The sequence below is a fragment of the Pongo pygmaeus genome, chromosome 6 (genome assembly GCF_028885625.2).
Source record: "Pongo pygmaeus isolate AG05252 chromosome 6, NHGRI_mPonPyg2-v2.0_pri, whole genome shotgun sequence".
Classification (NCBI taxonomy): Eukaryota; Metazoa; Chordata; class Mammalia; order Primates; family Hominidae; genus Pongo; species Pongo pygmaeus.
Window position 1 is genome coordinate 66,963,457 of NC_072379.2, and position 24,383 is coordinate 66,987,839.

At 34.6% G+C, this 24,383-nt stretch overlaps 1 protein-coding gene across 4 annotated transcripts in view; it reads left to right on the forward strand.

Moving 5' to 3' along the window:
* TMEM196 (transmembrane protein 196) overlaps window positions 1–24,383 on the forward strand; it is a 51,507-nt gene that overhangs the window by 24,728 nt on the left and 2,396 nt on the right. For 2 of the 4 annotated variants that reach the window (XM_054495647.2, XM_054495648.2), the window contains exons 2-4: window positions 18,986–19,042; window positions 22,684–22,938; window positions 24,091–24,164. In XM_054495647.2, coding sequence (XP_054351622.1) covers window positions 18,986–19,042; window positions 22,684–22,938; window positions 24,091–24,164 — 386 coding nt within the window. The remainder of the gene's footprint in view (window positions 1–18,985; window positions 19,043–22,683; window positions 22,939–24,090; window positions 24,165–24,383) is intronic. The other 2 variants (XM_054495649.2, XM_054495650.2) reach the window with 1 other exon arrangement.

Consider the following 24,383-nt stretch of genomic DNA (forward strand, 5'->3'; position numbering starts at 1 on the left):
TATTCTAGTCTTCTGCTTTCAATTTCATATAATTATTTAAGGCAAATACTGTCTCTACCTCCTAAAAAACTTTCTGCCTTATCTCATTCTAGCAGACCACTCCAAATTTCCACTTGCCTTTTAGCTAAGCAAAATGTATCTTGATCACTATGAACTCATTTATTTTACTTGTCTTTACATTGGAGAGTTCAGCATTCTTAGAATTTTGATATTCCCTCCTGAAGTCTTTCTGTACATGTCTTCCCTTAGGCATAGTACTACCATCATCAGAGGGAGCATGACACAGAGGAGGGTGCACATGTTTATGTCAGACGACTCTGAATTTGTGTCCTGCTTCTGCCATTTATGAGCTGTATACACTGCGTTTAAGTGGACAGAATCACTTAAATTTCCCTGAGCTTGTTTATTCTTCTATAAAATGGACTGGTTGTGTGTATTGAGACAACATACTTAAAGTTCCTCGATTATTGTAAATGCATAGTAATAAGTTAATGCTCAATGATTATAAGGTCTCTTCTAATTCTGGTTTGATAAGCTCTCATTCTTTCTAAGTTCTCTCATTACCATTTTTTTTTTGGACAGCCACAGTGAACATCTCTGAATCTATAAGGTTGAATGAAGGAAACCTTTATATTGTCATTGTGTATAAACTTTGTTATAAAGGAAAACGCAAGGATTTTAACTTAGGAGGTACAGGACAGCATTGTAAGCAATGCTCCAGAAAATCATAATCATAATAAATAATAAATAAATATGCATGGGAGAAACCAGTGGAAATACATGTATTACATGGAAAAACTAATTAATTGAAGGAAGTAATCCTTTTTACAAATCACTCCCAGTTAGAGGTAACGATCAATATTTTAGTTGTTAATTAATTGGGAGCTACTGCCACCAAGTGGTAGGAAAGTACTTCTTCAGAGACTAGAATCCAATAACCTTTAGGGAGAAAAGCTCCCTCACCATACTGTGAACCCAAATGTATTCCATCCTATCCCATTGCATCACAATCACCCAAGATCTGATCTTCATTAAATAACCAGCAGCTGTCTTTGGTTTCTGTTACCACACTAACAAAATATTTTTCTGTCAAGAGACAAAACTGAAGTTTAGTTCTAATAGAGGAAAATAAAACAACCAAATACTGAGAGAGTTCAGGTAAAATCATAATTGAAAAATTCCAAATTAGGTTAGCCTCTAGAGTTAAAAAGGCTGAAGTTTAGACACCAACTCTGCCACTTTCCCGCTGTATGATATGAAAAAAATGTATCTGAGGATCAGTTTTCTCAGCTTAAATATAGATGTTCATTTAGATGATGTGTGCAAAATGTTTAGCTTAGAGGCTGTTATCTAGCAATGGCTTGATAAACATTACTCCATTCCTTTTTATTATTATAACTACAGATTGTATTCCTCTTCCCTAAACCTAAATACATATTTAGTTCATTAAAATTATGACATATAATCAACTCAACTGTAAAGAGGTTTAACCTGAGAGTAAAAATCACCACAAACATAATAGGGATTTTCTATGATTTACCTAATTCCAAAGAAAGAACTACAGTGAAAAGACAGAAATGAAAAAAATCTCATACGTTCTAAATCTAGATCAGGCAGTAATAATTCCTTCCTGCTGAGGTTCTGAGCAAGGCAATTAAGCCCCCTTGAACCTCGTCTAACTCATGCAGTGCCATAAGACATATAAATCAATTAATTATTTTGGAAGGTGGCCCAAAATGCAAAATTTGTATGTGGATGCCAATTATAATTTTATGCAGTACAAACCATAAAGAATTATCTACTATTATCTTTAATCAAAAGAAAAATAAAAATAGTGTGGTTGTTTCTTTGGTTATAGTAAACTGTTATCTGGAATTCTGGATTCAGTAGCCTTAATTAACCAATTCATGCATATATTTATGACTTGAGTAATTTATATTCACAACAATAAATATCCCAGGACACTGAAATAGCCTAAAATGTCTTGTTTTATCAGAGACGAATTACACAGTGCCACATATATGTCACTGAACTCCAATTCTTCGAAAATTGAGCATCTACATTTCTTTGAAAATTGAGCATCTAGCCACGTGGTAAATTACAATTAAAAAGAGAGTTGGTATATTTCATAGGATTCTACTTCAACTTATTGCCAGATTTGTACCAACCTTATCCTCTGTACTCCCATGTGGTACTCATTTACTGACTTCCTAAGCATTTCCCGTTAAAAGGACCTCATTTATGTTATGAGGAACCTTAAGCTATGTTGTGGACAGATCTATTGATTAGAAATTATTTGCTGATGATCGGTTAAAATCTTCCTCTATATAACTCCTCTCCATTGTTCTTGGAGCTAGCATTTAGATTCAGAAATAATAGGTAACGTTTTAGACTACCCCAATTTCCCAGGCAGGTCAAAGAACAGAACTTTTAGTAGTATTAGCTTCAACCTATGAATGTGCATATCCTGCAGCACAAAATGTAGTTCTTCTGTGTAGCTCATCTTTCAGCAATCATGTATTTTTATGATCTCAGCACTTTAAAATAAATAAAATATAGGTCCTCTGAGTTATTTGATTTTTTAAAATCTGGATATCAATCAGAACAAAATGCCAAAAGACCATCATTTTTATTAAAATAACCCATAGAATACACCAATGGATAATTTCAATTGGGAGCAGATGACCTCTGGCCCTTTGTCTCCTAAGGTTTGATGTCCTCTCAGCATCCAGTACCAGGTCACTGGGTGCCTCCAACAGGATGTGGGATGGAACAGGGCCAGCATATTAGACGAATTATGCACCAGGAAGAAGACACGTGCTTTAATTTTCCTCTTGTACTTCTTTATTTTCTAGCCATGTCTCTTCGAAAATATCAACTTATTTTAGCTGTGTTAATAGATAAATGGAAATAAATTTATTCTAGCTGTGTTAGGCTTTATCCCCAGCTGGACAAGAGATACAGTGGGAAGCCTAAGTGTGATAGTGATTGTGAGGGAAAAAAAGAATCTTCAGGAAAAGGTGAAAATTAAGGTGACAGGCATACTCATTAGCAACGCTTCCCTCCAGAGAGATTTTCCTCAAAATCTTTTTACTGGGAACAATTTATAATTGATCTACCAAATAGAGTATTTTGTGACAAGGTGTTTCCAATATACTTAGTGCTAATGTGAAACCAAGAATAATTGGCCCTCCCTATGCGCAGGTTCTGCATCCACCAATTCAACCAACTGCAGATTTTTTAAAAATTGGGAAAAATGATAAAATTAAGAGTACAACAATAAAAATAATACACATAGAAAAACAATATAGTATAACAACTATTTACATAGTAGCATTTATATTGTCTTTGCATTACAAGTAATTTAGAGATAATTTAAAGTATATAGAAGAGTGTAGGAAGATGATATGCAAATAGTGTGCCTTGTTACATAAGGGACTTGTGCATCATCAGGTTTCAGGATCTACGGTGGTCCCAAAACCAATCTCCTGCACATATGGAGAGATGACTGTAATGGGCACAATAAGGAATAATTAGGAAATCCCAAGCTTCAATTATCATTAAAACTCTGCCACTGATTTGCTATGTTTTGTTGTTGTTGGCTTTTTTTGTTTTGCATCTTTATTTCTCTACACACAAAATAAAAACACTTAAAGAATGTTCTTTTCAGTATTCCCAGAAATATTGGGAGAGAGAACTCAGGTAGTCAGTGTTACAAACTTTTGAAAAAAGTAAACTATTGAAATTTGAGAATTTATTCCAAAAGAATACTTCAGAAATATTTCCATTTGGGGTCATTCTTGATTTAACAGCAAAGTAAAGGAACTGGATGATGAGGGTAAAGTTTCATCTGCTAAGACATCTTATAAATTTTTTTTAGTAAGGCTAAGAATTGTACCTCTAAGGGATATTGATAGAGAGTGCAATGTTTAATATTTTCTCCAAAACCCAAAACCCACAGTTTTTTATGCTCCCAAATTATTTCTTTTTGCTACACTATTATTTCTTGCTGCAACCTTTGTGGGTATTTTAGTGAAAGCACACTGTTACTCCAGGAAATAGAAAATCTGTCAGGCTTAATCTTTTTGCTTCTTTAAGAGCCAGCATCTATTGTCTGGCTCTGTTGAGAGTCTAAGTTATTTTTTATTCTCTGTAGCATCATCTTATAATACTACAAAGACATATAAGTGTTAAATCTTGTATGCAACTGCATAGGCCTAAGAAAATTGCTGAGTGATGAATAAATGAATCAGTGAAAGGCTAGAAAAAGAGTTAAAATTATTTTATGATAGTCCTGTTTATCCAGAGAAAGCTGAAAGCTGTTACATTAATAACACAAATCAACGAGGTTCAGAAACCACCATTCATAACTATTCTTAAATAATTCAGAAACTTAGCATCTTCCCTGGGTCTTTTATTAGCTTAAGTTTATAAATCACCTAGACCATTACTGTACTTCAATTATAATGATTTCTTCCACAATCTAGTCCTTAAAAACGTCACCCTCCAGATTCATTTACCAGAATCTTCTATCTGATTTGGATCAGACAAGATTCTGATTCATGTTCTTGTAAGATCTTATTTTAGATTTTTTGAGACAATGAGAAATGTATAATTACTTTTCAATTATATAATTCTCCAATATTTCCTTTTGAGATTTGATTTAAAAGTCTCCCTATTTGCCTTGTCAAGATTTTAGGACTCTGTGGCAAATCAAATTGAACCAGGTACTGGAAAGACGTAATTCATGTTTGCTGTCCTTTAAAACCAGTTTGAAGTTAACAAACTAGGTATGTGGAGAGATGAGATACTTCTCCCTCAGGAAATTTTAAGTGAGTTATAAATAGTGCTCTTTAACTCATTGATTTCCCATAGAGTTTGGAAACAGCTCATTCTAGTTTACTATTTCCAACCCCTTCATTTTCACAGTCCAATTATATATACTGATGACCTCTGGCATAAATGTATTCAGGAAGAAAATCATACTTTTATACCTGATCCAAAATATTTATTATAAAATTGATACAAACAGAGAGAGCATGGCTAAGTAATATAAACTATAATACTGACTCACAGAGTGAGAGTAAAATTCTTCCCAGTGTTTATTTCAAAGGCCTTAAATCAACTGCTCTAGAATCTCTGAAAAGAGAGAGTGAAACAAACAGAGAAAGACAGAAAAAGTTGGGTGAGACAACTACTTTTGTTAATACCTCTTGAAGAAGCCGTTCTCTCATTCCTTAGGGGCTCTATCTGGGATGATAGCTCCACCTTCCCTTCAATCCAGGTAGTCTGATCCCCAGAAATGATCCCTCATCATGAGAAACAGAAAAACAAATAAAGCTGAAAAGAACTTAAAAGCCCAGATATACCACCAGTTCTTTGATGGGGGAAATGAGCCTCTCAAAGACAAACTACACAAAACTTCTCATGCAAAGGCATAAAAGGTCAACAGGATCTAGAGAAAGCAACAGTCACCTCCTCTCCCCATAGCTAATGGAGATAAGTATGAACACTGACTCCTGACAAAGTGCTTCTGACAACTGTCTTAACACCTGGGAATGGAGAGACAAGTGTTCTCTATGAGAGTCCATATCTTTTAGGAAAGAGAAGAACCTTGTCCATCATAAAAGCTTAGGGAGTCCTTAGGGTATATGAGACATCAATTGCTGCTCCCTTCAGGACTCTTACATGAGTCTGCATTTCTAAAAAGTATCCCCATGTCATTCCAATATAATGGTCTATGGAAGTCATTATTTGAAAAATTATTGTGGATGCTGTGTAACTCAGATTATTCGGACTAAAGTGGGTCCAGTTGTTAAGACAGCCAAAACTGAGTCCTCACAAACTACCTGTGGAGAAGAAATAGGCAAATAGCATCAGCAGCTTTTATACACTGCCTCATTCCCAAGAGTGTTGACACCGGATAGATGCACATTCAGATAGGATTATTGAATAAAATGTATGTCATCAAATGGAGCGATGTCTCTTTACTTTCAGTGATATCTTACAAAGGATTTCAAGCAGAGTCATAAAGTCAGGATTATTATTAATATGACGTAAGCCCTGGGGTTTAAGGAAGTTCCTCTAAGGGCACTCTACTCTCCCTGTGAGAGCATACTCTTTTTCCTCAGAAAGGACAAACAAAAAAGATGGCAACAGATTTGGTTATAGTCCTTTGAAGACCAGTCATTGTTTTCGATTAGAAAGTGAGATGCCTCTGTCGTTTAGGAATTGTGCTTTTAGATAGGCATGGCATGAAAAGTATAGTACCTGATGTGTTAAAATAATCATAACATAACAAAGAAATTGACCCTATTTAAAAATGTATTCTGATATTTTAATGTCCTGAGACATTTTCTAATATATTTTGACTGTTCATATGTTATCTGATCTTGACTGAATTAAAAGTATCTGGATTTCTTCCAGATGCAAGATTCTAGATGATATTAGGATAGTGTGTGCATCAAGGCTAAAGAAGGGTCTAAAGAGGAGATTGAACTACAATCACTCAGAACAGTGAACCAGTCAATAGCAGGTAATAGCATCTCAGCATTCAGATGAAAGTGCTAAGACGTTGTCCAACTTCTAGTTACACCAAAAGGGAAAAGCTATTCTGTGTATATTCTGAAGCCAAACCTGGTGTTTGAGAGAAAGTGAATCAACTACTGGAATATATTCTCTTAGGTAAATTTCACAAATCATTTTTTTGTCTTAACAATTAAGAACAGAGTCTTTTCTAGTTTGGGAAATTACTTCTCATCTCTAAAAAATATTTTTGCAATTATCACTCAGTGCAAAAGTACTGTCTTTTTCAGTGACTTTTATGTAGAAAAGTCTATTTGTATTGACCTCTCAACAACATCTGAGGACTGAGAAAGAACTTTCTGAAACACACAGTGTTATGACTGTGACACGTGGAAGGTCAACATCATCCAAGTTATTTTCAAATGCTACCACTTAGAAAAGAATTAATCTATCGTGACTAACCATAACTGTTTTCAAATGTTTAAATTAACTGGATTTGATTCAGTGACGATTAATTGCACCCAGTTATGTGCCTTAAAATGGGCTGAAATTGATTAATTTTTGTACCTCCCCATGGATACTGTAAATACACTCATCAATGCATTTACTAATTCATTCATTTCATCTGAAGTTCCATTATGTCATCTAGAAATATTATTTCAATAGCACAGCTTTGTCAGAGAGGCTATGGCAAAGCTGGATATAACAAGTAGATGATCTGTCACTCTAACAATGCCAGTAATTGCAAATGAAATAACACATTGAATTCCATTGTTTATATGGAGATTCATATGAGGCTTAAAATGGTTTCTTAGATCCATAATTTATTTTCTTCATAAAGTTGCCCACCACAGAGCAAAATTCCTTTTTCAATCCATCTTTTTTTTTAGAGGATCGAGAGACTATCCAAATGCTTTACAAAAGAAAGATTTTATTTCAGCAACTATTATGAATGTGTGGGAACTACAAGATCCTTTCTAAATAAAGATGAAATATGTTAGTTATTGAAGGTGGAGGCTGCATCTACTTCAACATGTAGTGGTTTATGCTTCATTATATTTAAGAAGAAAACTATACTCAGCCTTCAACCTCAATCTTCCATGATAGGCTTAATTTATTTCTGTACTCAATTCTTATAAACTACTCTATGGAACTTTTGGGTTTGTTCCTGAAATGCCTGAGCCTCCAGATTCTGAATTCATTTCAATTCCACATGCAAAACCAGCCTTGGATATAGGCAGGCAAAACAATGACCTCAGTGGTTGTGGTTGAAAAAACGCTAGCAGAGCTCCTTGGCCCACTCCAAAAAGGGGTGCCACCCTCTCATTCCAAATACACATTCTGAGTATGTACAGATTGGGGAGTTTTTGTTAGAATTTTTTAAATACCCACGGAGAACACAAAACTGAATAACAATGAATCTTGATGGGCTATTTTTTCTTAATATTTACATCATAATTTTGCCTTGAGCAAATAGGAGTCAACTTATTTAACTTTTTGAATAAGTAACTCCTGAAAATGGTTCAAATGTAAATAAAACCAAAAGCATTCAACGAAAGTTCAGTCCCCTTGATCAGGTTGCCATCACTCCTCTAACCCAAATAATCACAGCCATTTGTTTCTTATTTGTTTTTCCAGAGTTACTTTACACATGTATGAGCAAACTTGTATATAGATAATTATATATTTCTTGCCTTTCTACACAAAAGGTAGTACATTACATACACAATTTTACACCTTGCCTTTTTCCCTTAACTATATGTGTTGGAGAACTCTCCATATCAGTGAATAGTAATCTTTCTCACATATTTTTAATAGATGCAAAGAATGCCTTTAAATTTAACCAGTTATCTACTGACTGACATTTGGGACTGCTCTTCTTGTGTTATTACTAATAGTGCTAAAATAAATAATATGGCACATGGATCAGTTTGTACATTTGCAGCTAAATCTGTTGGATAACTTCTCACTTGTGGGACTGCTGAGGCAAAGGAGATATATGTGTGCACACACACACACACACAAAACACACCTGTATAATTTTGATAATTGTTGCTGAATTCCTTTTAGTAATCAATTTATCTATAAGCAATGTATGACTCTGGTTCTCTACATCTTTGCCAAGATTATCGAACAGTACAGAACAGAATCAAAGGATGTCTACCAATCTGATAAGTGAAAAAACATATTTGAGTTAGTTTGAAATTGCATTTCTCTTATTACTGATGAGGTTGAGCATATTTATGTTTAGAAGTCATTTGTATTTCAGGGAAGTATCTGTTCATATCTTTTGCGTATGTTTCCATTGACTCGTTTATCTTTTCCTTATTAGTTTTTAGGAGTTCATTTACATTAGGGAAATTAGTCTTTTGCTTATCGTTGCAAATATTTTCCCCAGGCTGCCAAGAGATTCAGTGTCTGTTGAGGGTTCACTCTTTGCTTCAAAGATGGCAACTTCTAGCTATGTCTTCAGGTAACTGAAGAGATGGACAACCTCTCTGAGGCCTCCTTTATAAGGTCACTAATCCCATTCACAAATATTCAGACTATAGCCATTATGTTTTATGTATTTTCATTTGTACAAATCTATAATGTTGTTCATTAATGTTTTTAAGTTTTCTCCTTATTTATACTTATATTACACAATTTATTTTTAGGAATTTTATCACTTGCATATATGAATATTACTACTTTCTAACATTAATTTGTGCCTTGCTACCTTTCTATATTACCATGTAGAGTTGATTCTCTTGGGAATTTCATATATCAATTATATTGTCTGCAAATAATGATAGTTTCACTTCCACCTTTACAATTTTAATACTTTTAATTTCTTTCTATTGCCTATTTGAATTGTCTACTGGCTCTGCTCCAATGTATAACACAAGTGGTAATAGTGGGCATCCTTGCCGTTTTCATCACATTGTATGAAGGATATATACCATCAACACGATTTATCACTGTTGGCATTGACCTTGGTCACCTGATTGAGGTGGTGTTTGTTCAGTCTCTCCACCCTAAAGTTATTCTTTTTTCTCCTTTCCCATATGGTACTTTTTGGAAGAAAATCATTACGTGTGGCTCACACTTAGATAGTGGGAAGTTATGCTCCACTTTTTTGAGAGCAAAATATCTACATAAGTTATTTGAAATTTTTCTGTACGGTAGATTTTTCTCTTCTCTCCATTTACTGATTTAGTCTATCATTCATTTTTATGGCCTCAAGGATATTTATTGTACACATTGGGTCATAATCCCACGCTGTTTTATTTTGGTGCTTGAATTGCTCCAGCTTTAGTCATTGGAAGCTATTTCAGTTGGCTCCTTTGTCCCTTTGACAAACCTCGATGTGGGTTTTGTTTGTATGCTCCATGTTCATCTTATATATTTCCTGCCCCAGTCCAAAACTCATCCATTTCTCCAAGGATGCATGGTTCCTTTTATAGGAGAAGGTATTAGAAACCAAGATCTGGGTGATAGGTGTGCTCATTGATACTGGGATATTGCTCCTTCTGGGTCTTGTCAGTTAACAGAGCAAGGAAATATATGTATGAGTATATGCCAATGTGTGTATAGACATCTATATAAATAGTTATATATGTAACCATCTGTATCTATATTAAACTAAAAATTGCTTAATACTGATACCTACAACTCCAATCCCTTACCATGTGGATCATTCTAGACTCTTCCCCTGACTTATCTCTGAACACTCACTCTAACGGTAAGAAATCTGACTTTTACCATCTATGCATTTACTTAATTGTTCAATTTCAGTATACATGTATAGTGGTGTCAAAATTGTTAACCAGTAACCCTGTAGGAAACAACTCTGTGAAATAGAATATAATGCTTATATACCATTGCCTTTTTGTCTTTTCTTCAGTTTTACAGATTCCACTTATTTCTAAAGTTACATCTCAGGTCAGCATTTTCTCCCTGACCCCTTTCATTGAAATTGTCTTATACATTTTATTATAGTTATATAGTTTGGTTACATTCTACATTCTATTCTGGGATTCCCTAACCCCCTAATTTTTTAATTTTTGACAAAATTAATTTTAAAAAATTGTTTAGATATTAATATTTTTTGTGTTATAAAGTTCTTTGTGTTTTGACAAAAGGTTAGTATCATGTGTCCACAATTGCAATATCATACAGAATAGTTTTATTTCCTTAAATATATACCCCATGCTTTGCCTTTTCAACCCCCTTTCCCTCCCTCAAACCCTAGCATTTACTTTTTTTTACTGTCTCTATTATTTACTTTTTCCAAAAGTTTACAGAATTGGAATCATACGGTGAACAGCCTTCTCAGACAGGCTTTTTTATATAGAAGTATGCATTTACATTCTACCCATGTCTTTGAGTGTCTTGGTATCTCACTTTTTCTTATATCAGTGAATGGTATTGCATTGTATGAATATACCACAGTTTATCCATCTATCTATGAAAAATCATATTTATTGTTCCTAGGTTTACAAATCATTTCAAATTAGTTAGGTAAATACCTAAAAGCACAATTGTTGGGCCACATGGGAAGACTATGTTTAGCTTTGTAAGAAACTGCCATCTTGTTTTACATAGTGGCTACAACATTTTCTATTCCTATATGTAGCAAATGAAAATTCGTGCTTCTTCACATCACAAGCAATTGATATCATCAATTGTTTGTTTGTTTAATTTTAGCCATTCTAACAGATTCATCTTGGTATTTCACTGTTGTTTAAATTTATAATTTTTAATGACAAACAATGTTGACTATCTTTTTTCATGTTTATTTGCCATCTGTGTATCTTCTTTGTTCAGTTGTCTGTTCGGATCTTTCACCCATATTTTAATACAGTTGTTTGTTTTCTTATTTTGGTCTTGTTTAATTTCAGTTTATTTCCCTTCAATATTTTTCTACAGTGGTGTTTGTTTGTATAGGTGTCTTTCTTTTGCCTATTTCTCAATTCTCAATAAAAAACTGACCTGATTTACCCAGATAATAATGTACCATGCCAAATTCTAGGTCTAGTTAACTAAAACAAAACAGAAAGTTTGAAAAAAATTTAGAAAAGATTAGAGACTTGGGGAAAAAATATGTATTATCAATGATGAAAGGCCCTGAGTGAAATAAAGGATGATAAAATAGTGATCTCTATGTCTAAGACCTATTACAAACCAAACAACTCTCACTCTTTGACCTTATGTTTTGAATGTTGACTCCATGTTTCTCCCTTGAAGAGCAGTTTATCTGGTCTTCATGTTTTTTGATATCTCACTGAGAGTAGTTAAGGAGAATTTCAGTGCTGAAGTGGAGAGCCCTAAAATGAATAGGTCTATTGGTAAAGCACTGCTGAAAACACTGCATGTGATTCCCAGGGAAATGGATTCTGTACCTTGACTGTGCACTAGAATCACCTGGGAAGATTTAAAAATAATGATGCCTGAGTCCTACCCTGGATACTCTAATTTTTAATTGGTTAAAATATCAGGAATTATGCTTTCAGGCAGGCTTTCCAACTTGATAAGCGTTCTCCATTTTACAGAGATAATTTACATATTTATATATATATATGTATATATATAATAGGAACCACTAGAAAAGTGGGATCTTAAATGAAACGAAGCCCATAACAGAGGAGGCATCCTTATGAGTTGAGCCAGGATATGATGTAAGAAAAACACAATCATCAGCACAATATCAAGAAAACTATGAAATGTTTTTATGTGCATTTTGTGTGTTGAACCACGAAATAACACTTCTAAGAGCTTCCAGAGTTATTCTTTAATTAAAAGGTGAGTGAAGTAGAGTAAAACTATTCAAGAACTAGTGGTCTCAAAATAAGTCTTTCAACTTTTAATCCAGGTACAGGATAAATACATCTTTTAGCCAGAACTAGATTCTTTCTAAACAATTTTTAAACATTTAACATTTGTCTGTGTGTTTTCCTGATGATTTTTCTAAGCATTGTAAAGAAATGAACTAATGTTATGAAATTAAAGGTTATCAAAGTATTAAATTCAATTTGTGGTTCAGCTCATTATCTTGTGGGTAAAAAAAGTAGTGTTTCTATTTTCTAATGAGTATATCTCCTCCAAAAACTAGAGAATTTCAGTGAAAATTATTTCACCTGAAGTAGTCAAATATTATGTGGGAAAAATTTTTAATAAGCTGTGTTAAAATAGGATTGGCCTGTCATCATTTATAATCTTATCAGTTCAACCATGCCTGCTCTCCTTCAACCTTACCTGTTCTCCCTGCCAGCTAATAGAACCATTGCTTATATCTGCTTCCACAGTAATCATGGTGCCAAAGTTTTCCATTACATAATTCAAACTGGGAAATTCTACCATTGCCTTTTTTACTCTTAGTTGCTCTTTCCCAAAATAAACTTCCTTGTACAGAAAAGAATAGTAATAAGGAACTCATTAACTAGCACCTAGGCCAGTGCAAGAGAAAGAGAGAGAGAAAAAGAAAGAGAGGGAGACAGAGAAGAGAGACAAACTAGCAGGGAAAGAAAAGGGTTTTACTCATTTTAGAGAAATTCTAAGAGTACTTTTCTGGTCTCTGTTTTTCCTCTTGCTAAGAAAATTGAAAACATTCACATTTAGACTTATTGCTTACTTTATTAGAATTATTTACACCAATTTATTGCATAGTTTCACTTTTTAAATTTTTTTCTAACTTTCCTAATACCTGTTGGTTTAATCTTTGTTGTTATTGTATCTTTTTTAAAAAAATTTCTCTTTTAGTTTTCTGATCTATAATTTAATGCACAAATTTAAAGTTTGACTTTTTAATCAATATCTAAATCTAGTTAGGATCTCTTTATTCAGTTAAGTAATATAAGAATGTTACAAATTTTACTTACATCATCTTTACTCCCACTCAACACATCATAGCTTATTCCAAAATCACCAGGGGTATTGGCAGATATTAATTTTTTCAATAATGTATTTTCCATATATTTACTGTTTTTTATTTTGTGCTTTTGTTATTTCATTCCTTTCCTGTCTCATATCTTTCCCTATTTATTGTCCTGAATACAACTTCCGGTAATTCTTTTACAGTTTTATGTGGAATAATGTTTTCGAGCCTGTATTAGTTTCCTGTTGCTTCTGTAACAACTTTCTGCAAATTTCACGGCTTAAAACAACAGAAATTCGTTTTCTCACAGTTCTGAGGGGCAGAAGTCTAAAATTAGTCTTTAGGGCTACATTCTTTCTGGAGGCTCCAGAAAGAATCAAATTCCTTGTCCTCTCCAGTGCCCAGAGGTCACCTACATCCTTTGCCTCATAGCCCCCTTGCCTCTCTTCAAAGCAAACAGTGTAGCATCTTCAAATTTCTTCTCCCTGTCTCTTTGTTGCCGTCAACACATAGGCTTCTGCTTCTTTTGACCTTGCCTAACTCTTAAATGACCCTTGTGATTACATTTAAGGCATCCCTGGATAATCTGCAATAATCTCCCCATCTCAAGAAACTTAATTTAATCACATTGGCAAAGCCTTTTTTACCCTATAATATTCATGGGTTACAGGGGTTAGAAGACGGATATATTTGGAGGGCCATAATTCAGTCTACCACCATGCCCTTGGCCAAGTGAACACGTCATTCTTATAATCTCTTGCTTAAGTAAGAGTTTGGCTGGATATACATTGCAAAGTTTGAAAGTCATTTTTTTCAGAATTTTGTATTTTATCTTAATATCTACTTTTAGGCTGTTAGTGTGAGAAGTGGAGTCAGTCTGGTGTAAGGAACTAAATGTTGTTTGGCTGTGATTAACTGTGGTGCAAAATAGTCTTCACATTCCTCTAGTGGTGGGCTATAGTTGCCTTGTGCTTATGTGCTGGAAATTGTTTCTGATGTGAGTGCCCCACCTTCAGCTTGAGCCCCTGTTCATCTTCATCACAGGGTTGGGGTGGAGGGTCTCCTCCCATGCTGTTGTCTCCCCCTCATTGGTAGAACGCTGTCAGTTGTTACTCCCAACTGCTAACTCATGGTGAGTGAAGGTGGGGCTGAAGGAGAAAGTGTTTTGTTGTTGTCAACCAGTTTCGGTTTAGGAAGTCCCTGTGCGCCTGATCTCAGGTGTGGGGCTTTCTCAGTATTCTGTACCCTCCTCCCTGAGACAATTAAACTTAGCCTTATATCTGGGGTTGATCTTGGGCAAGAGGCTCCTGCCTCTTCTCCAATGGTCAATGTCCTCTACTTAGTATAGGCATAGGATGCCAGGTCCAAGATGAATTCCTGCCTCTCCCTCTGTATTTAAAAAAAAAAAAAAAAAAAGATCTACTTTTCCTCCAGTTAGAGTGGCAATCTATATTTGAATAGGCCCTGGAAATGAGAAGTTTTGCTACCCTTCTGCCAGAAGCCTAAGCCTTTTGCTGCATAAAACAGAAGGTCTAGGGAAGGAGCAGGGCTTTATACCTCCCTCAACACACACAAATGTGTGATGGCCAGTGTCTCTTCCTCCCTTACTCTGCAACAGGTGACATAGTGTCAGACTTTTCTTGGAGAAGATTGTCCCTCTTTGAATTGAAGTTATCTCATTGTCTTGGAATCTCAAGCAGCTCTCTGATGGGCTCTAAAATATCATTTCCTTATTGTAAGAGTGGAAATGACATCTTTGCATCTTTCTGTGTCCTAAACAAAAGCAGAAACCTCCAAGGACTTTACATAAAGAAAATCCACTCAAAGTGTAAAATACTGTCTTCATAATCATGTCATTTCATCCAACAAGTCACAATCTTAATTTTCTATTGAATATAATCTAAATTGGAATCAAATGAAGTTCGCTTGGAGGATGAACTAATTTTATTTTATAGTGTAGCACTTGATGCCTTATCATTAGATTGCTACATTTGTATTATTTCACAGTAAGATAAATGCAAATAACCCTCCCTGGATTTAAACATCCCATCTTCTGAGAAATAAAATCATATTTTCTCATGGTTCAGGCTTTACACATATACACATACATACAGCTATCAGCTTTGCTTTTTAAGCTAATTTGCTTTTTTACTTGCTTAATAATTGCCATGATGTGGGTAAGTGCTTTGCATCCTGGATAAAGTTATGTTGAACAAAAAAAAATGTATTTTGAAATATTATAACAAATTCCTTTATAAAATGAGATGCATTTAATTTTAGAATGTAACACAATTGACTGATGTTCTTATTATTTTTATTACATCAGAAGTTATATCATAAATTAACAATGGTCTTGCAGTTGTAGGTGAGTAGGTATTCATTGAACACTTTTAGTTGGAATTGCTAGTATAATCTACACTGAACTAACACCAAAAAAAAACTTTAAAAATCACTTCCATTACGTTTTTTTTTTTTCGAGATGGAGTCTTGCTCTGTCACCCAGGCTGGAGTGCAGTGACACGATCTCGGCTCACTGCAAGCTCCGCCTCCTGGGTTCAAGTGATTCTCCTGCCTCTGCCTCCTGAGTAGCTGCAACTACAGGTGACTGCAACCACGCCCGGCTAATTTTTGTATTTTTAGTAGAGACAGGGTTTCACCATATTGGCCAGGCTGGTCTCAAACTCCTGACCTTGTGATCCACCCACCTTGGCCTCCCAACATGCTGGGATTACAGGTGTGAGCCACCACGCCAAGCCCATTATATTATTAAGAACAAATTAATTTAGACACTTAATAAAGTCTTAAATTAGATGTGTGATTTCTGACCTTGATGTGTTACCTTAAGCAAGTCACTAACTCCCTGGACCTCTGGTTCCCCATTGTCCCCACGTGTAAACTTTGAGGGATGAATTAAATCATCTTTTAAGATCTCTTCCAGTATTATGACTTGGGGTAAATAAAGATAGCCAATGAAATAAAATATTAATTTACTACTTTGGGGGCCTCTTTTTCTCTTTTCTGTAAACTGTGGTGGCTAAATTTCAACCAAGATCTTTTAGATCCTCCTCATAAATCCCATGATTTCATATACTTCCGATACATGTGTCCACTTTTTCTCAGGTTACAGCTTTTCTCTAGGACATGTGATTTTGGATACTCTAACAGAAGTAACAGTTGGAGAGTATTTACATTCTTCTGCTGAAAGTAGAAAAAATATTGATTGATTCCTCCCCTACTCTCCCTTCCCTCTCCCAATCCTTGAATTCACATTTCTTAGCTCCATCCAATTGAAGTGAGACAATACAAAATAGCAAACTTATTGCCACCTAGATGTTCCAACCAAATGGTTGGATGGAGAACTCTGCTTAGGCTCCTGACCACCTCTTGGGCTTTACTGTAAATGAATAATGGCAGTGTCTACAGATTTCAAAACAGATGCAAGGAACACAAAACTACACTGCTTTCAAATTCTTTTCGAATGAGTTCTGGATAAATGGACTTTCAAGATGAAAATGGGGTAGTCAGGGAAACTTAAGGAGAAGAGTATGCTTGAGGTTTGATCTGAAGCTTGAAGCACTGAAAGGTACAGAATTGGTCCAAACTGGAATTTCTTGAGCACGGCCTTGAAAAATGTTAGATGAAATTAGTAACAAAAAGAGTCCATAAGAGGACATGATCATCTACACTTAGGACACAGTGGGTGGTGAGAAATGGTCACTCTGAAATAGCTTTTTATGGCTACTGAAAATTATGCAAGTATTCAGGTTTTATAAAGTTCTGAGTTTCTATCTTCTCATGGTTTTATAATACTAAAAACATTTTGTTAGATCTACTTCTAAAGTATGTTAACTATTTGGCGATCATATGTTTTCTGAATATAATCCCAACATTTTTTGCCTTTGAGTGTTATGTTTTTGACCATCAAAATTAAATTTTTTTCTATTAATAAGTACTTTCTACTTTGGTTTATTACTTTTGTGCTACATTTAGAAAATCCTTCCCAGTCCTCTAAAATGATATAAATATTTAACTTTTTTGTCTCCCAATGCATTTAAGCATTTTTGTATAAATACTCAATTTTACATTAATTTTGGTGTATGTTAGGGAACGTTAACACATTATTCTAGTTCTATTTATTGGGCAAATAATCTTTTCCATTAATATGAAAGGTCATCTAAATTATATACCAAATTCTTATATATTCTGTGTTCCCTATTCCTTCTTGCTGCACCACTGCCTGCATAATAATTATTGTGCTCCCTTATAGGAAAATTTCCTTGCAACAACTTCCCTTTCTTATTGCTTTTTAACAAATTTTCTTGGTACTTCTCACATGCATATTATCTCAGATAATCCTTAGTATATTTTGACATGTATTTGGAAATAAATCTATCCAGGTGTCAAATATTTAGTGAAACAAGCTATATTGTTAGTTCTGACTTCAGATAAGTAAACAACAACAACAACAATGAAAACTAGTTCTCTTTGCAAATCAAAATTTTCTTTACAAATCTGAAGTCCTTTAGTGGACTTCTTACTTATTAATGAATATTTTAGATAGTTATTTCAAGTTAGAAGTATGTGAAAACTTGCATTCAAATGAAACTGTTTCTATTCAAATTAAACTATTTATCATTTTATGATTACCAAAATATCTAATAGTCTCTCCTTGGTAGATAATCTTCTGAAGTGACTGCCTTTGCAAAGCAATTATGTCAACAATGTTTTATTTACAAGAAATAATATGCTATCAATTGCTTTATCCCTTTGTGTTCTTTTTTTTTTTTTTTGAGACGGAGTCTTGCTCTGTCGCCCAGGCTGGAGTGCAGTGGTATGATCTCGGCTCACGGCAAGCTCCGTCTCCCGGGTTCAGGCCATTCTCCTGCCTCAGCCTCCGGAGTAGCTGGGACTATAGGCGCCCGCCACTACGCCTGGCTAATTTTTTGTATTTTTTAGTAGAGGCGGGGTTTCACCGTGTTAGCCAGGATGGTCTCGATCTCCTGACCTTGTGATCCGCCCACCACGGCCTCCCAAAGTGCTGGGATTACAGGCGTGAGCCACCGCGCCCCTCCCTTCGTGTTCTTTTGACTGCCCATAAGGGCAGTCTTTCTTGTAGAATAAGGAGGTAGTCATTGTACCAATTGGAGAGGTACAAAGAATATCTCTATAGGGAATCATCTCCTTGTCTGATGCATTATCTTTTGATTTGTGAGATTCTTTCCTGTAGTATAACTTACTGATTTCTAGTTGTTAAGTGTGAATGAATGTATCACACCACTTTTCTCCCTGAGAAAGTAGAAAGGAATCAAGACAGTGAAAGGAAATGGGAGAAACAAAGCTCTAAATTCATTTACTTAATAATTTTACCTGATGCTAAAACTGATTCAATTACCTCTAAATATCTGGCAAAAAATACATTTTTATTAGGGTTTATACTTTTATCCTTTACTATTCTAGAATGAGATCTTATCCTCTCCAGGTTTTGAGGGAAATTTAAAATGTTCTATATTCCCTGGAGAAAGTGTCATGAGTGAACTATAAGCTAAAATCTAGGGGTCCTCGTGTCTTTGGATAAGGAGTAATTGTTCTTCTTTTCCTTTTCAGTTTCTTCTTTGTGGCATTTGTGGAATATTGTGCGCCAAAAAAAAATCAGGACTTGTCGTAAGTGTTTGATTTGTTTGTATTGTGCATTGAGGTGTTTGAAATGTAAAATTCTAAAATAGAAATGATGACTAGCCAGCTTTCATATACTGAATATTGCTAGTTTGAAGCAAAAAAAACAAAAACAAAAAGAAAAAACTGTCAAATAAATCCTGCCTTTTGTGTTTTCGAAGAAAACCATCAAAATTATTAGAAACCATGACAAAAGCCCACCAATGTAAAAAAACTTTAATAAACTCTTTAAATACCTGAATATGTAACCTTTAATGACTGCTACAAATGACAGTCTCTAGTTTTCCAATTTGGAGACTGCCAGACAATTGCCTGAATCCTTCAGTAAGCTCAAGTAGATAAAGCTTCAGCCCATGAGAAATATAACCATTTAAATATGGAACTGGGCCTAAGGATTATTGGCTTTCTTTGACTGTGAAGCAAGTTTTGCGAAGCAGCAAGACAGCTGTGTTGCTATGGTTACAGTTAATTCTCAGAGATTTATTTTATTTTCTTTTATTACTGTGAATGCACACATAAGTGTTTTCAGATGTTTTGTGGTACTATAGTGGGTTTCTGGGGTATGGAACACACTCCCAGTTAACTCTGATATTGGCTGGATGAGACACACTGCATGCTGAAGTGTGGATTCCCCATTGCTTTTCATGATTTTTTATAAGGGTTTGGAAATAAGGAAAAAGTGTGGTTTATTTTACGAAGTATTATGGGAAAGAACATAGACACTTACAAATTGGCAAAATTAATACTACACAGGGACCCTAGGAAGTGCCCTTTGAGCCTAAAAAGGGTTTTCCAAGGTAAGGCCAGTTATCTGAGCAGATCAGGGAATGGGAAGCATTGCAGTTATTTTTATTTGACCCCTTTTTCTAATCACATCTTTCTCTGTGAGAACATCTATTATGACAAAAAGGCTAAAGCCCTCACTGCTTTAGACAGCAATTTTAGATGTAATTTTTTAAAATTACATAAAGGGAAAAATGAAACCTTTAGGAAAAAAATGTATTTTTTTCAGACTTGTAACTTGCATTTATGATTCTCCTGTCATTCTTTAGACGTGGTCTTCATTCTTCTTATGCTCTTCCAGTACCAAGACTCTTTATGACTATGTAGGAACAACTCCTTGGGAGAAAGCAAGTAAACAAGCAAGGAAGCACGACAAAAAGAAAGAGAAAGAGATAAAAGAGAGAGAGAAAGAAAGAGGAAGGAGGGAAGGAAAAAATAAAAAAGGAAGGAAGAGGCTTTTTGTTGTTGTTGTTGTTGTTTTATACAAAGGCAATAGTGGCACTTCTCTGTCTTTCTCTTATAAATTACAAGGGAAAAAAATGACGAAATCTGATTTTTTTAAGAAACTACCACCCAGGTGGTAGCTGTACCTACTATTAGAAGGTACATTATCCTCTGTACTTTCTAAGGTCCCCGTTAATGGCATTTAACTATCAAGATTTTCTACATTTTAATGAAATTTTTTTAAAAAACTTCACTCCAAATATATCTGCAGTCTAGAGTCTCCAACCTGGTGAAATTTGAAAATAGTATATGGTTACAGATTTAAACGTTTTAATTCCTGGATAAGATTGTTTTGTTAACACATGTTAATGAGGTGTCATGCCTTTAAAGAATTAATCAGAATGATATCAGGAAAGACGTGGGCTTTCCTGCGGTAGAAAACTAAAGGTATTGTCTACTTTCTGTATAACAATAATTAATTATTTGAAGCTAGATTGTAATATCTTTCCATATTTTCAGAGAATGAGTAAACACCAAAATATATCCCCAAAGAACAGCATGACATCCAAACCTACTTTAAAATAAAATATAATTGGTTAATTCTACTAGGCATCTTGAGCTACAAGTTTACACTTAGTAGGATGATTTAATTATTTGGTAACTGATCTTCAGTGTTATATTTAATCAAGTATAAAATGATTTTACCCATTCATTATTAGATTTTTAGCTCTGATAATATTTACAGATGCAATAAGGAATGCTGAATTAAGTTGAAGAAATGAAATTAACTACTTGTAGTTACTGACATGACATATTCTCAAGAAAGGCTTCTCCAAAAATCTTGGCTGGGCTAAATTCTTCTCCTCCCTACTCCTAGGGCAACCCATATATCCCTTTCTTAATATTTATCATGCCATGTTAAAATTCTGGATCTTCTCTTTCACAAGATTTAACTATTCTCAAGAGGAATTATTATGAATGATTGATTGTAATGCCAGCAGCTGCTGCACTCAGAGGCTAACAGATGCTAGGTGCTCCATAAGTGTAGGCTAAACTCAACTGTCAATGAAAAATAATATCTGATAAAATAAAATTAAATGTTAAAGTGAGTTACAAAGCTGTTTGACCTGGGGAATTATAGCAAAGGAGGAGATCAATAAAGTCCAAGTTAGGACTTAATTTGTGCCTTTCATCCAGGAGTCTAAGGAAGAAGCAAAATTGTTTCCAGGAAATGAAAAATATCACTGATGTGGGAATGAGTAACCCATATTGAAGGACAAGAGAGGTGACTGGAATAAGACTGTTCCAGAGAAGAATGGAAATTAGATTGCATAATTCAATTAGTATCATAGTATAAAGTATCATGAAAGCCCATAGAATTTAGACCAGATGCAAAAAGAAAATATAATTATTAAAGTTATTTGACTAGTTAATTAAATTTATTAAATATTCACAAAATATTTACTTCTCAGAAAGCATTATTCTTGGGTCTGCCAGGGATCCTATGATAGTTGTTGATTAAACCCCCCTAGCTCTATTAATAGACACTGAGATCCAACCAATAGTAGGACCAAAAGCAAAGCCACATCATCTGTTTCTCTAAAACAAACAAACAAACAAACAGTATTTTTGGAACGCCTATTGTATATTCTTCAATGATAGTGCCACAAAGTAATAAAATATTTGTAATATATAGGGGTCAGTTCATAGGAGTCCCTAAAGTACTTGTTTAGGAAATACATGCACAAGGAAATATAAGTGAACTTTTTTTTAAAAAAAAAAAAGAGATTTAACTAAATTTCCTAAGCTCACATAGGTAGGAAGATATAAAGATTTGAAGTTAGGTGGAACTAATGACAATCCAAAGAGAAGCTATTGAGATATTTTCGAAGGACTGACACAGTGAAAGTAGATTTGGAATCAGAAAAATCTGGGTTTGGTGCCTAAATTTAGTGTTAGCTATTTACCATTCATTTTTCTAAAACGTATGTTACTATCTCAGAGGCTTGCTGGGAGTGTCAATTGAGATGATATCTGTTTAAGTTCCTAGCATAGTAGCACACGGTAGATGTTAAATAAATATTTAAACCTGAATCTACCTAGAAGATAAATTTTGTTTGCTTCAGAGTTTTCATAAGCTATATCCTTGGCTTTAATATAGTCAGCTATCGATTTCTGAAACACTGTGGTATACTCCTTCTGTCTACAGTGAGTCAGAGTGAATAGAAACTTGGCTAAAAAAAAAAAAAAAAAAAAAATCTCCTGCCCTCTGTGAAGCACCAAAACCACTTATTCTTCTTTATTGTAGGTTAGTCATCCTTGACGTGCAGCCGGACAGGGCAACTGTGTTCTGGTCAGGTTTGCCTTTTCAACTTTAACGCTGCCTTTCTTTTTCTTATCAGATGATCCTCTTTTCAGCCTGCTGTATCTGTGGACTCATTGGGGGCATCCTGAATTTTCAGTTCCTCCGGGCAGTCACAAAGAAAACTTCCTCCCTATACCCTCTGCACCTTGCCTCCATGTCTCTTGCGTGCATTGGGATCGGGGGCTGCACTCTCTCTTCCTGGCTCACTTGTCGACTAGCCAGTTATGAACAGAGGAGGATGTTCTCAGAAAGGGAGCATTCCCTGCATCACTCTCATGAAATGGCTGAGAAAGTGAGTTTTGCACCTTTTCCTCTCACTGCTAGCACATGATGAAGACTGAAGTCCACTCTGGGTGAATCAACTTGAAACTTTAGATCACAACTTGAGGAATCAGATTTTATACATTTGGCTCTATTGGGTTAAGAATAGAAATTTTATTTTATTTTTCTCTGCAATTCATGGGTACCCCTATTTTCAACAAAATTTTGTAGTCTCTCTGTCTATTCAAAAACACAGTGCCTAAAATAGTATTTCATAAAATATTGAATACCTTATAAACATGGATTTTTATGTATTGTACTGAGGAAAAACACAGATACTAAATACACTCTCCACTGAATAATGCCAGTTTTAGAAATTGCATGAATTCCCTTTTCTAGCTCTTCCCTTGTTCTTTTAAGGAGATGCATTTGATTATGTAAATTTGATCTTCAAGTATAAAGGGGCTTTTTAATAAGGTGACAAAAAGCCTTGTCTATCAGTGCAGATATTACAGTCCATATAAAGCTTCATTTAATTCTCATCTAAACTTATGCATATTTGGATAGCTTTGCCTGTATTTTAAACAGTTATCCTTGCATAATTGTTTCATGAAACCCATATAAATAGGAAGTTAAATTAATTGTATAAAAGGACAAATGGTACAGTATGATGTCTGTGTTTCTATTACATTTTGCACATATTCCTTAATTCAGTTCCTGCTACTGGATCTAGTAGAGAAAAGAGGAAACACTTGTAAAATAAACTCACTAAGGTAATGGCCACATTATATTTTGCTTCATATCATGGAAATAAAATTGCATAAGCACAGAGCAGAAGTAATAATAGCAAGACTTACTGCATATTTCTTTATAATGTTATTTTGAAGGAAAAATATTTATTCTGTAGTGTACAATGTATACATTCAAATAAGGAGAGCAAGTGTTCTCAAATTGACTCAAGAAAGCAATTTTAAACAGAGCTATGCATGTCCTTCATGAAATAATTAATAATATACATAGCAAGACTCCAGTAATTTAAAGAAATGATTGTTAAAAATAGATGGTCATTTTATATGTATATATGAATAGTGGCTCTTTTGTGCTTTATTTTTATACTAGTCTGATTTAGTTTTCTGTATATATTTGTGCAATATTTATTGTATGATTGTTATATTTACATTAGAGATTGAGGGCTATTGAAATAACCGACTTGCCCAGCTGCCCGGTGGTGCCCCCGACACCAGAGTTACCTACAAGGTACGCTGATTTCTAGGGAGTTACCATGTTGTAATGTCGCTGCAGAAAGCACTACCCCTTCCAGAAAGCCATGATGTCAACAGATCAGTCTGAACTGATGTTGTTTAATGTTGTTTCTCAAAGTATCGCTTTCGTAAGCGCTTACTTTGCAGAGCTGACATGAACCTACATGGCCGAGTCTTGCAGCTTGAAAGTTGGTTGAGTATTTAAAATACTCAG